Consider the following 14,105-nt stretch of genomic DNA (forward strand, 5'->3'; position numbering starts at 1 on the left):
GGGAAGGCTCCAAAAATCATTATTTTATTGCACTGTTTTTATAACCAGAAGAATAAAAGACAGTCTTTTCCCTAAGTGTGTATTCTTCCTGAACTCAAGCCTTTGGTTCTGTTGTGGGTGGAACTGTGCCCCTGGAAAATTCCTATGCTGGGCGTCCTCGGCCCAGGACCTCAGAACATGCCCTTCTGGGAGACAGGGCTGTTGCGGATGTAATTAGCCGAGATGAGTCACGCCTGGAACAGGGTGGCCTCACCCAGTGGGGACATTTGGACGCAGACACGCCCACGGGGGAACACCAGTGAAGACAGAGGCTGGGACTGGGGGGGAAGCACCACCAGCCGAAAGACACCAAAGACGCCAGAAACCCCCAGAGCCGACAGAGGCGGGGAGCAGACTCCCCGTCAGGCCCCCGAGGACCAGCCCTGCCGACACCCGCACCCGACCCCAGCCTCCAGAACTGTGTCAAGTCACCAGTGTGAGGTCCCTAATTACAGCAGACCCAGACACTCACTGACAAGTGTGCAAAACGCAGCGGCCCCGCACATGAACCCCACTCAACGGTAAAGAGTTAATTCTTGACTACCAAAATCACTGATCTACACACTGTTTCCTAATAAATAAACGATTTTGACTGTTCCCATCACTGTGTATTTTATTTCAGCTAGATATTTACAGATATTTGCTGATACAAAAATACGAGACCAGATGGACTGAAAGTCGAGGCAGTGACACTCACACTGCAAACCCCTCCAGCTCCTTGAGCTGTGTGTACTTTGCCAAACGCTTTCTCAAAGGCTTTAAATAGCTGAGAACACCTCCTGTGAGGACGACTCCCCGGCACCCGAATGCACCAGGACCGGGCGAGGGCTCAGTATCTGTACTTGGTGGAGTAGTCCTTTGGAGACACGACCAGGCCGCGGCCCTTCCGGGCGCCCCGGTACACCGTCTCGATGATGTCGATCATCTCCTGCTTGTCTTCCATGGCCCAGTTGATCTTGTTGTTGTTCCCGGTGCCCAGGTCGATCATGATGTGCTTGTTCCTGCAGGAGGGAAGGGGGTCAGTGCTCATAAAAATCCTCCTGAAAAAGAATCCTGTGCAAAACATGCTCACGTCTCCCACCGCTACAGGCTCCTGTTACACACACACAATCAAGAAGACCCACCACAGCTCAGCGGAGGCCTGGAAAGCCACCTAAATGCTGTTTAAACAAACACACAGCTCCTTCCACATGCCCTGTACTCCCTGAGGACAAGTAACCTACAGGGCAATCAAGGGTCAAAGGACACAGCTTCAGTCACCTGGGAAGACAAACTGCTTTCCAGAGGGTTGTATTAATTTACCTGAAAAAAGCAACGTATGAGTCTGTCACACTGTTCCTGTGAGCACTTAGTGTAAATTTTATTGAAAGCCCTACTGATTGTGAAATGAATATATTTTGCATTTCTACGATTCTTCATAGACTGATCTTTCAAGAGGCCACTTGTTAAAATGAATTTATATACGCACTTTATAAAATAAAGATATTAACCCTTGTTGTACCGGCTGCACTAATTTTTATCAAGTAACTTCGTTGCTACAAGGTGTACATCCAGCTCCCGGCTGCTATTCCATGGTATGTGCTCCATCCTGAGGTCACAGCGTGGTCTCCTTTCGGCCAGGGGAAGCTTTCAAAAGGCAAATTTGATGTTACTCTCTTGCTGCAAACACTCACTTCCAGGAACCTTCCAGGTCCGCACGCTGGCCCAGGAATCCGAGCATCTGGACCCTGCCCTGCTCTCCCCTCAGCACCTGCCACTCCCCACCCCTCACCTGTCTGTCCTCCCTCCTCCTTGCAGGTCCCCAAATGTGCAAGCTGTCCTGCCCTGTGCCCCTGCCTGCGCTTGCCCCCGTCGGGATGCACGTAGCTCACGCCAAACTTAACTAGCAGCCTTTAAGCACTCCCCGCAGCCCTATTACATTCAACCTTTGTGCCTCTGTAAGCACCTGTTGCGATACTCTGATTTATAGGAAAAATATACCCTTGGTCACTCAGAAAATTATGTTTCTAATATGTCTGGTCTTCATCCACAGTTCCTGACTCACAGCCGCCAAAACCTTTGGAATTTCCTGCAATAAGAGTGATGGGATATTTGGACTCTAGTCCTCAGTTCCTGAAGACACTTCAGGACCATAAGGGTGGAACAGGAGACTTGTTATCCACACACACCCTTTCTGTCACGAGTGAGTTTATGTTAATGAGGGTGACTTCTATATCCCACCAGCAGGGTGCCCGAGAATTGCCTGTTGGTGCAGGGAAGCGCGCACACACACACCTGCTGGAACTGGGCCTGGGAGCCCTTATCACCTGCTCTCTTGCATCTCCCTGGCTCCCTGTGCTAATTTACTCAGCTGTTGCCATCAGATTATGGTGTGATAGCAGCAGGAACCCTGTCTTATCTGACAATGTCCTAGCATTAGACTTAAAACCTAGCAGGACTCTATATGTATATTTGGTGAATAAGTTAATTAAAATATTGTTACTATTTGTCTTAGGATTCTGAGTTGCAGAAACAGTAGGTTTTGTCTCCATTTCTGAGTACAGCATCAGTCCTAAAATATCAGAATACACAGTCGGCCCCAGCACCATCTGACTCCTTTCCACAACCTCCTTCCCATCAGAGCACCTCCTGCCCCCTAGAGGTTGGCCACACGCAGTGGGAGGCAGGATCCAAGATGGTACCCATGATTCCCACCAGGAGAATTTTGGGAGAATTTTGAGAAGTGTGACAGAAGAGGCCAAGATTGCCTTAAACAGCCTGTTAATAGAAATATGGACTTAGAATGAGGGGGATGCATTCCGGAGGGTGTAGGGAAAGGGGTCCTTGTTGCACACTGGCGGAATGTCTGTGACACTTGTAAGTGATGAACGTGTATACCAGCTGAGGACACATAAGCAAAGTCCTGAAGGCGCTGCCTGGTTTCCTGCTGCTCACAGTACAAGAGAGACAAACTGGTGTAAGACCTGTTAACCAAAAAGATTTCTCAGCCTCTCCAGATGGCAAAAGATGCCGAAATCCAGAAACAGCTGCTGAACTCTCAACAAAGAGGCCACACCACCTTCTGCGGAAACCTAGAAAAGACCTAAAAGTCAGAATGTTCAGTCACAGGACAGGATCTTCCCCCAGGAAGCAGCTGTCGGGCAGAGGGCATCCCTGGTGCCCAGGACAGAAGCCCTACTTGCTCAGGCTGAGAGGGACACGCACACCGTGAGAGGAGCTCATCAACCCCAAAACGCTGCTAGCAGGAAGCAGGCTGAAAGGGGAACCTGATGCAAATGCCCTTCAGGAACAAGGCAGAAAACACTGGCTAGCAGCCTCCCAGGGGCAGGCATTGCCTCAGAGCCCCTCCTCCTGATGCCCCCGGTGAGGCCAGACTATTTCCCGTGCCTCCCCGCACTGCGTGCTGGAGAGGGGCCACAGACCAGGAGCAGCGTCCAGGAGCTGTGCCTAACAGGTTGCCCGAGAAGCCTCACCCACAACCCACTTCTGCGTGTGGGAGGGACAAGAACTTTGGGAGCCGCAGGGCAGACCGCAGCAGGCGACGTCCCCAAACAGCCGCTGCGAGCTCCTGCCCTATGCCCTGGGACTGTGCTGGGACGAGACGCCATGGGACCAGTGACAGCACACTGCACAGGGAATGCTGCAGCTGTCCCTGAGCTTGCGCATCAGCTGATTTTAAAAACAGGAGATTCTCCTGGACTCCTGGGTGAGTCTAACGCAATCATACGTGCCCTCTGAGAGCAGAACGGAAGTTGGAGCAGCTGTATGAAAAGGACTCTACTCACTGCTCAGGACTTCAAAGACAGAGGGGCCTCTAGGAACAGAGAGGGGCCCCAGCGGAAACAGACCTCAGACCCATGACCACCAGGAACTGGTTTCAGCCAACAGTCCCCATGAGCCAAGTGGATTCTTCCCTGACTGACTGACTAGGTGAGAGCCCAGCCCGTGACTCTGGCCTCACGAGACCCGAGACAGAACCCACTGAGCCTGCCTGGACCCTGACCTGCAAGCCTGGAGCTCATCAATGGTGTTTTCAGCCAGCAAGTTTGTTACACAGAATAGAAAGCGAATACACACCCGCACACTCCACCCAAACATCCCCACCCACCAGGGAGCTCTGCTACTAGAGCAGGGCTTAATGTTTATATTGCTACTAACTAACTTCTGTAGTAACAACACACAGTAAGAAATTTTGACAAGTAAAAGCAGTGTCAAATGCTGATTTCTTTCCAAATTAAATCACAACAGAATTTTTTTTCACTCATGATGTTGCTTGTTACATAAATACCATCAAACGTACTTGTGTCTGCATCAGACTGCGTACCTAACCAGCAGCCACCCTGCGTCATCCTTTCATGCAAAGCCTGTAAATTGGGTACGAATTGATTTAAGGTGATTAGGGAAATTCCATTACTTGAGCCAATGACTGATTGACTAAGGTCCACAAGAGAATTTTTCAGCTGATAGATTTTTTTTACAAGGTTTGTATTTATAAGCAAAGTAATTAAGTATAGGTTTTCCTCTTGGATATGACAAAAAGATGCTAAAAGTGAGGTATTTTATTGATATATTTAAAAAGAGAGGTATTTTAAACACATTTTTCATCAACAGATTAAATTTAAAGGCACCTTAAATGTCAATAAAAGTATCCTCCATTTAATTACACTTCACCTAGGTTCCTGGGCAGTTATTTCAAAAGGGTAATTCGTCACTGAGTGAACGCTGTAACTGCAATTGTTGTTTTGAAAGTTACTTAAAAGATCACACTGACTGCCCTCTCCCCTGGTGATGCAAACTGTACTATGACATAACTGCAAAACTGACTTCCTTCTAAGTAAAAGAATCTAAAGAGCTCTTGATTGCATTAAACTTCCAGACTATCTATTCATATTCAATTTAAACAACTTTAAGATAACATACCTGAAGAAAAACATGACAGTACACGGATCGTATAACTCATACATTTTGTTGAAGTCAGGTACTTCTGTAATATCCACAAGATAAATAACTGCAAAATTTTTAACCTAAAAGTAAAGGAGATTGGGGGGAAAAACTAAAATAACAAATCAAATTTTTATTGTGTAAAAGCACATTAAAAAACAAAAACAAAAGAATTTGTGTACAACAGGACAATTTTCAAATGAGCTCTGCAACATCTTTCCCCAGTAGAGCTGCCATGTGGGAAATTATTTCCACAGGATAAGGGTCCTGAGCACCTATACTAACATCTAACGTTTTCCAGAACAGTATGTTATGAGAATCCCACAGGAGATATCCACAGATACGTTATTCACACAGATCTAATCTATACGACTTTTCCAATTTGTACATTTACATATACTTAATTACATGGGTTAAACAGCTGTTTTAAAACATGCCTTTGGGCTTCAGCCACGTACTTCCCTCTTATTTAAGTCTGACACTTGCACATGCTAATGGCCTAACACCCCAAAACATCATTGTCGGTAACAAATGTTCTTTAGTTTCTTCCTTAATTGCAAGTTCATCAGAGAACATTTAGAAAACCCAGAAAACCATAAATAAAATTACTTCCAATCCCAACACCCAGAGTTAACTGCAGAGGATATATTTTTGCTATATTATTTCCTATTTTTTCTGCTACACAAGTTTATACTGTTTTAACAAAATGTGATCATACAGTGATCCCACTGCATTTACCCTGCTTTCATTATGAGCATCCTCTTCGGTAAACTGTACATGTTACATAAGAGAAAAAAACACAATTTTGTGGCTACATAATAGACGATCAAATAGCTATGACATTATTTTACCATTCTTCAGTTATTTTCTTTGATTTTTCATGAACATAAGATTTTCATTAATATCAATTATTCACATATGAACATTATTACCCTTAAATTCATATACGTACTTCATTATTTCCTAAAGATAAATACCTAAAATAGAATCTTTAGAACAAAAGACATGACATTTCAAAGGCTCCTTATAAATACTGTCTCAGTGCCTTTTTGGAAAGCTTATACCAGTTTATATTATGGGTTGAATTATGTCTTTTTACTCCACGAGAAGATATACTAAAGTCCTGACCCCAAGTATTCAGAATGTGGCCTGATCTGGAAACAGGGTGCTGCGGAGGTCATCAGTGAAGGTCAAACGAGGTCACACTGGAGTCGGACCCCTAATCCAATGTGACTGGTGTTCCTATAGGAAAAGGGCCATGTGAAAACACACCGAGGGAGAAGCCACCTGAACACGGAGGATTGGAGTGATGCACCCACAGCCAAGGAGCGCCACAGATCGTGGAAGACGCAGGAGCTGAAAGAGACAGGGAGGGGTTCTCCCTCAAGGGCTCAGAGGGAGCACGGCCCTGCTGACACCTTGATTTCAGACTTCTGACCTCCAGACTGTGTGACAGTAAATTTCGGTTGTTTAAACCCACCCAGTTTGTGGTGCTTTGGTATGGTAGCTCCAGGAAATTCACAGAAAATGCACAACATTTCTTTGTATAAAACGAACTCTACAAACCTAACTCTAATTTACAGATGAAAAATATGGTACTTGGGATTTGCTTTAAATACTGCAGCACAAAAAATGTTTGAGGGGCTAAATGGTACAAGACTGACAAAATATTGGTAACTGGGTTAGGTACAGAGGAGTTCACTATGCTCTGCTCTCTACTTTTGGGAATATTAAGAAATATTTAATGGGGAAATTTAAACCACCACCACCCAGAAAAAGGAGGGAAGGAAGGTTACACTTAAGGAGCGCTCCATCTGCTGGCAGACTTCGGTGCTGAGGTAGGGGAAGAAAATGAGTCTCTGCCAGCCACCCCCACGTCCCCCTTTTCCTGGTGAAAGGAGAGAACACACCTGCAGACGGTGGAGAGAGCGAGCGGAGCACCACATGTTCACGCGGTCACAGTGGACACGGGTGAGAGCAGCCACACGCTCCTCCGCAAGACTGTTTCCTGGCAACAGGCACCCTGATGGTTTTTAAGGTTCTGCCCACAACTAATTTCACTAAGCAGAGGTATTTTATTTCTTACCACATAATAAAACAAAGAAACTACAATTACAAAGACAGATATTAACATCATAGTAGAACGCCCCCCCCATACACACCCCTGCCTCCTAAAGCATAAAATGACAAGCCAACAAAAGCCCCAGACACCTCTCAAGCCAACAAAATCCAACTGACTCTGGTTCCTAGAACCTCCAGATCTCCAAGTTAAAGCAGAAACTGACCTGAGAAACCACATTCTCTTAGAAGTTATTAGAATGTATCTCAGCTAGTTCATGTATGAGGACATTCAACTATCCCAACTCAATGATGTCATGCAATTTTCACACTGGTTTTTCTGTGAAACTTTTTAAAAAGGCCTTATTTTCTTTTGCCTTCAATGATGAGTAAGAAAACATAGCTCATTCAGAAGTAAGAAACAACTGACACTACAGGACCTCATTCTCTCTTCCCTCCCCATAAATCGCATCATGGTAGACAGGAAGCCTCACAAGGGCAGGAACCACATCACTGTCTTTTCTGATGCGTCCTCAGTGCCAAACAGGACCTGACACACACGAGTATTAATAAATATTAGTTGAATGAATGAACTTTAGAAATAAACTTATATTTTAAAAACTCAGGAAACGTATAATTGTCACTCTGGACTTAATGACCTAATCTTGAGTTCAAACAGACCTGCGTTAAGAGACGGTCTAGTCCCACTTCTTCCTTAGAGGAGGTGCCCTGACAGGTCCTCAGGCCCTGCAGCTCTGGGAGGACAAGCCCCACAGCACCACTTGCGCTCTCTTTAATTCTGTGACCCTCCCAGCTTCTCTCCTCTGGAAGAGCTTCTCCTAAAGCGGGATACACAGATTCTGTCATGATGCCTTCTAAACGGGCTGAACTATTTCTCCTGATTATTTCATACCCATTAATGAATCTGCAGTTAAGTATAACCCTTGTGTATTTTTTATATATACACAAGGGTTTTATTTTATATAAAACTGAAATAAGCTAGGTGCCTATGATCTTTTCTCCATTTAAAAAATGTTCATTTTGAAAACACAGAAATGGAATGGAAACATCATTGCTTTGTTTCCAGCCCACTATTTTTAAAACAAGTTATATAATTTAAAAATATATGAGAGGGGCTTCCTAGGTGGCGCAGTGGTTGAGAATCCGCCTGCCAATGCAGGGGACGCAGGTTCAGTCCCTCCTCCAGGAAGATCCCACATGCCGCGGAGCAACTAAGCCCGTGTGCCACAACTACTGAGCCTGCGCTTTAGAGCCCGTGAGCCACAACTACTGAGCCCATGTGCTGCAACTACTGAAGCCCACGCGCCTAGAGCCCGTGCTGCGCAGCAAGAGAAGCCATGGCAATGAGGAGCCCGTGCACCACAACGAAGAGTAGCCCCCGCTCACCACAATTAAAAAGAAAGCCTGTGCACAGCAAAAAAGACCCAACACAGCCAATAAAATAAATAAATAAATTAATTAATTAATTTTAGAAAAAAGCGTATGACATTCAGGGAATTCCCTGTGGTCCAGTGGTTAGGACTCAGCGCTTTCGTTGCTGGGGCCTGGGTTCAATCCCTAGTTGGGGAACTAAGATCCTGCAAGCTGCACAGGCTGCACCCCCCCCAGCAAAATATATGACAGACTAATAAAATCAACAGTATGTAAGTGTTTTAAAATGAAAAGTAGGGACTTTCATGGTGGCGCAGTGGTTAAGAATCTGCCTGCCAATGCAGGGGACACGGGTTCAATCCCTGGTCCAGGAAGATCCCACATGTTGCGGAGCAACTAAGCCTGTGCGCCACAACTACTGAGCCCATGTGCCACAACTACTGAAGCCTGCAGGCCTAGAGCCCAAGCTCCACAACAAAAGAAGCCACAGCAATGAGAAGCCTGCGCACTGCAACAAAAAGTAATCCCCGAAAAAAAAAAAAAAAAAAGTAATCCCTGCTCGCCACAACTAGAGAAAGCCTTTGCACAGCAATGAAGACCCAACACAGCCAAAAAAAAGAAAAAAAAAAAAGTAAATGTTTCCCTTTCCCCAGCACATGCATGCTTGTTGAGAAAACTGCATATTTTCTGCTTTTCTCCAGCTAGTATCATAAACCAATGTTTCTCTGTGTTATTAAATAAAGCTCTTAGAAAATCATTTTTAATGCTCAATAACATCCCATCCAGTGGAGGAGATGTTCCACGTCAAATCCCAATTCTCCACTTCTGAGCTGGGACAAACTACTTGGTGGCACTTGCCTCAGGGAGCTGTCATGAGGACCACACAGGAAGCCAGTTTCCCATGTGTCATCGTGCCTGGCCCATGTGCTCGAACACCGGAGACTGCAGTCATTACCATGTTCTCCTTTCATTAAGCATCATGGTTATTTCCAGTTTTGCTAGCAATTATAGCAAGTCTCACGGAGCCTAAGGTATGGGTGTTCTTAACACTCTTCACACGATGCCAAGTTGCTCGCTAAAAGGGTAACAGTTTTACTCCTACCTGAACATTATACTGACTTTCGCCATACCCTAACAGTTAAACCTTTGATATATCTAGAAAATGACAGCATACTATTTTAATGTGTGCTTCTTTGAAGTTTATTCAACCATTGGAATTTCTTCTTTTCCAAGCTCTGTGCCTATGTATCCAGAGGAGTCTTACCTTTTCAAATGGGGCTTTAAATTGGCGTGCAGGAGTCTACAGTGTCTACAACCCTATTTGCAGTAATCTTGACCGGTTGTTGAATAGTATTTTTTAAAATCAAGAACCATATGTACAAATTTCCCTTCTATCATCAACCTGTTTTCTAATATATGTTCTTCTGATTGTCTAAAATAGTAAACATCCTTCTGAGCCCTGCGGCCACAATTTTACAAGCAGGCTGCTTCCTCAGCAAGTCAGTTGTCCCGCGTGCTGCTACCTGCCCCCAGGTTAACGTAGCTCGGGCATATCACTAGGACTGGAGGCCGCTGGTGTTGTCAACCACCCTCCACTTTCAAAGCCATCACAAAACTGCATGACCACTTCATTTTCTCAAACTACTATTTGCCCTGATTGGCTGTTGGTTCCTTTGAGATTCCTCATTTGGGCATAAATTTCTGCTGGCTCAACCTCCTATGTCATGCTTAAGAATAACACCCTGAAGTCATTCCTAAAATAGTTCCATGAATACATTTACCTTATATACAATCTTATTAGATCGTATGACTATGAGATAGTATCACTGAGGTTTTGCATATTTTAAACTCTATTTGTATAAGCTTCTTAAACAGACAAAAATTAAACATCCCATTTATTCTTACACATAACGGGATTTACTAACAGTGAGCTATGACAAAGTGCATTCCTACAAAACGGCAAGACAGCTCAGAAGTACACAAAACAGTCTCACTTCAAAGCTGTGCATAAAATCAACCACTAAACAGGAAACTTTATTTTGATGATCATTCTACCAGACTCCAGACATCTGCAAAATCTTTAAACATATCTCTGTTTTCAGTACAGCTCAAAGCTAATCCAGCATGAGGTGGGGGCTGGAGCTGCTGAAGCAGTGAGTCAATAAACCACATTTCAGGAGAAAGAGTGTCATCAAGTCCAGCCTCAAGATTGGAACTTTTACTCACTTTAAACAGCTGGGGTATCCAAACAGGGCTCGTAACAAGGTGAGGAAGATCCCCCATTATCTGCCATTTCTGCAGAGGGAGATAGACAGTTAAATTGTTCTTTATACTAAAACCTTATATTTCAAAAATTCCTGCTGAGCTTCCCCAAAAAGGGCTTCCAGATTATAAACTCATATTTTGCCCTTATACTAAGTAGAAAATAAAACATTAATAGTCTTGTAATGCATTTCAAGTTGCATTTTGAAAACTATACTATAATATAGTATTGAAAGTTTATTAAAATAGAAATCCAAGTATTAGACAAAAGAAAAGGAATAACTTAAAAGACCAAAGAAAAGTACTCAAAGTGAGCCCAATTAAACTGTTCTTACCAACAGGTTCAAGACCAAAGAGAGGAGGTCCGGTAGTACTATAGTGATTTGGTCTCTGACATATATAGGGATGAGAAAAGAACAATTCCGTGAAAATCCCTAAAAACTTACAGTGACACAAAATCTGTCTCCTAGCTAAGAGTATCTTGCTGAGTTTTGCTCAGATATGAAGAGTAAACAACCCTGACGCCTCTGCCATCCTAGCTTCCTGCTGAGGCAACGGGGTCTGGACATCACCTGGTGCTTATGCGCCACCTGCAAGGCAGAATCCAGAACACACACCTAAGTTACTTCGGCGTAAACACAGCAGTGAGTAACTTATTGGAATAGTGCCTTCATCTATCTTCACTGAATTCTGCAGCTCTGCCCTTGACCACTGTAGCTTAAGCCATGTGGAGACAACCCGGGCACCACCACATTGCTATCCTTTGACCCTTGTGGGAGGAGCCCCATGTGAGAACCCTGCTCTCCTCAGTTCTCCAGGCACCTCCTCAAGCTCCCTCAATGTCTTGGTGCCCAAGAGGAAGAGAAGGAATGGCTATAATCACAGCACTCCTACGCTGGCCCTGACCTCGCTGAAGGTTTTCTGAAAGTCACGGTCAGAATTCCCAGGGGAAATTCTTTAAGAAGCCGTTTCTGGACCTTGCCCCAGACCTGCAGAATCAGAATCTCTGAGACGCACTTTGTTAAGTATTCCAAGCGACACTCACGCTGACAGACACAGAAGGATGGTCCCTAATGTTCACAAGCCCACCCCCACCCCCCTTTATTCTGCCTGTCTTACCAAACAGGAGATAATGAAAACTACCAATGGCAGGTCAAACACGTTTTCCTTTCCTAAATCCAAAATATATCCTATACCTGTTACTCTCTACTCAGAAGAGTTATTTTAACCCAGCCCATATTAGCATATCCTGCTCCTGTGAAAGAAAAAGATGGCTTCGACATTTCCCTTACTTTTACTCTTCATTAAATTGAATAACCTCTCAAATTATTATGGAATATTAATAAGTTAAATATTTTGTTAACACCCTAACATATCTGCCTTTTGCCCTATCGCTACACCTGTAAAAATCTCAATCAAAGTTATGTTAAAATCCCCATGAGACAATTACAGAAAAAGAATTAAGCCTTGGTTATTCAGCAGTGCCCTACAATTGCACTTTACTGTCAGCAAAGGCCACAGACAACCTGGTGTACTGAATTTAAGAATTAGGAAAACAACAAGTACGAGCTCTAACAAGTACAGCTGTACATTCTCCCAATGTTTCCTGCATCTGAGTCACTCTAAGCTATAAACCAAGTCATTTACAAAGGGCGCGGTGGGCTAAAGAACCCACCCAAAGAAAAAGAATGGGATTTACTGTGCTATCAACTTAAACGTTCTGTTTTATAAATACAACAGATAAACATGGTCCCAAAAAAAAGACAATCCTTTTAAACTAAGTTATTCAAAGTAAGCTCCTATGCTCCTGCCAAAGTCTGCAAATGTGTTTTGCTCCTGGCATTACTGATGTAAACTTTCGAAAACACCCTATCCGTTAAAACCCCCATAAGGTAATAGGAATTATTAACTTCCTTAGGGAGAAAGATCATGAACCGCTTAAAAATTTGAAAATCTATGGAAACTTCTCCCAGAAAAGGAATAAACTACCCCAACCAATTTCAGGAAGCCCATCCTCACATCCCAAGGTCAGACTGTGCGTTTGCGAACCCTACTGCTTCTCTTTAACCGGGGAACGTGCTGCACTTTTAAATCTTACCGGCAAAGCAAAAGCAATCCAACACGACGAAAGGACCGAACCGGCGCCGGGACGCGTTGTGAGGCGGGGCTGTGTTACCTTTTCAGCTATGCTGTACAGAACCTCGTCCATCTTCATACAAGTAGGGTCCCAGTCGTGTCCAAACCGAATGACGACCACGCGGTCTTCTTCCGAAAGGATGGCCTGATCCACCTGCCAGCCATTGTGCAGGTGCGGTAGCATGTACGACATCTCGGGGCCGACAGGTCTGCGGGAGGTAACCACCGGCCAGCTCCTCCCAGCTCCACCGCGGAACCGCCAGCCCGCGGGGCCCCCATCCCACAGAGCCTCACCCCACGGGGCCTCCATCCCACAGAGCCTCACCCCAGGGGGCCTCACCCCACGGGGCCTCCATCCCACAGAACCTCACCCCGTGGGGCCTCCATCCCACAGAGCCTCCCCCCAGGGGGCCTCCATCCCACAGAGCCTCCCCCCACGGGGCCTCCATCCCACAGAGCCTCCCCCCACGGGGCCTCCATCCCACAGAGCCTCCCCCCACGGGGCCTCCATCCCACAGAGCCTCCCCCCACGGGGCCTCCATCCCACAGAGCCTCCATCCCACAGAGCCTCCCCCCACGGGGCCTCCATCCCACAGAGCCTCCCCCCACGGGGCCTCCATCCCACAGAGCCTCACCCCACGGGGCCTCCATCCCACAGAGCCTCCATCCCACAGAGCCTCCCCCCACAGGGCCTCCATCCCACAGAGCCTCCCCCCACGGGGCCTCCATCCCACAGAGCCTCCCCCCACGGGGCCTCCATCCCACAGAGCCTCACCCCACGGGGCCTCCATCCCACAGAGCCTCACCCCACGGGGCCTCCATCCCACAGAGCCTCCATCCCACAGAGCCTCCCCCCACGGGGCCTCCATCCCACAGAGCCTCCCCCCACGGGGCCTCCATCCCACAGAGCCTCCCCCCACGGGGCCCCCATCCCACAGAGCCTCACCCCACGAGGCCTCACCCCACAGGGCCTCCATCCCACAGAGCCTCACCCCACGTGGCCCCCACCCCGCGGGTAGTCGGTGCACTGCCGGGAGGGCCAGGCCTGCGTCCACCACGTCCCAACCCAGATCCCACCACCGGAACGCCTCCGCCCCGCGGCCCAGAACCCAGGGCGAAGGGACCCTCGAGTTCTTACACCCGCGCCTCACTCGCCGCCCCCGGCCCCGCACGCACCGCTGCCCACACTAGGCCCTCCCGCGCAGCGGTCCTTCCGGGCGTGGACGCGCGCCCGCAGTGCGTGTGTGCCGGCGAGTGCGTGCGCGCGCCCGCCGTGC

The 14,105-nt window shown here is 46.6% G+C and overlaps 1 protein-coding gene across 6 annotated transcripts; it reads right to left on the reverse strand.

Annotated features, from left to right (window-relative positions):
• Positions 1-625: 625 nt before the first annotated feature.
• On the reverse strand, positions 626-14,105 carry TXNL4A (thioredoxin like 4A). Of its 6 annotated transcripts, none has more exons than XM_057698647.1 (5): positions 14,005-14,105; positions 12,791-13,037; positions 10,657-10,725; positions 4,960-5,063; positions 626-1,040 (listed from the first exon to the last, which is right to left on the reverse strand). In XM_057698647.1, exons 2-5 carry the CDS (start codon positions 13,019-13,021, stop codon positions 869-871), a joined length of 576 nt encoding a protein of 191 aa, XP_057554630.1. In that variant the 5' UTR covers positions 13,022-13,037; positions 14,005-14,105; the 3' UTR covers positions 626-868. The 6 variants fall into 6 exon arrangements, with proteins under 6 accessions (XP_057554630.1, XP_057554632.1, XP_057554633.1 ...); XM_057698649.1 differs by having other exon boundaries at positions 13,967-14,038; XM_057698650.1 differs by lacking the exon at positions 14,005-14,105 and adding an exon at positions 13,821-13,959.

This window comes from Hippopotamus amphibius, chromosome 11 (assembly GCF_030028045.1).
Source record: "Hippopotamus amphibius kiboko isolate mHipAmp2 chromosome 11, mHipAmp2.hap2, whole genome shotgun sequence".
NCBI lineage: Eukaryota > Metazoa > Chordata > Mammalia > Artiodactyla > Hippopotamidae > Hippopotamus > Hippopotamus amphibius.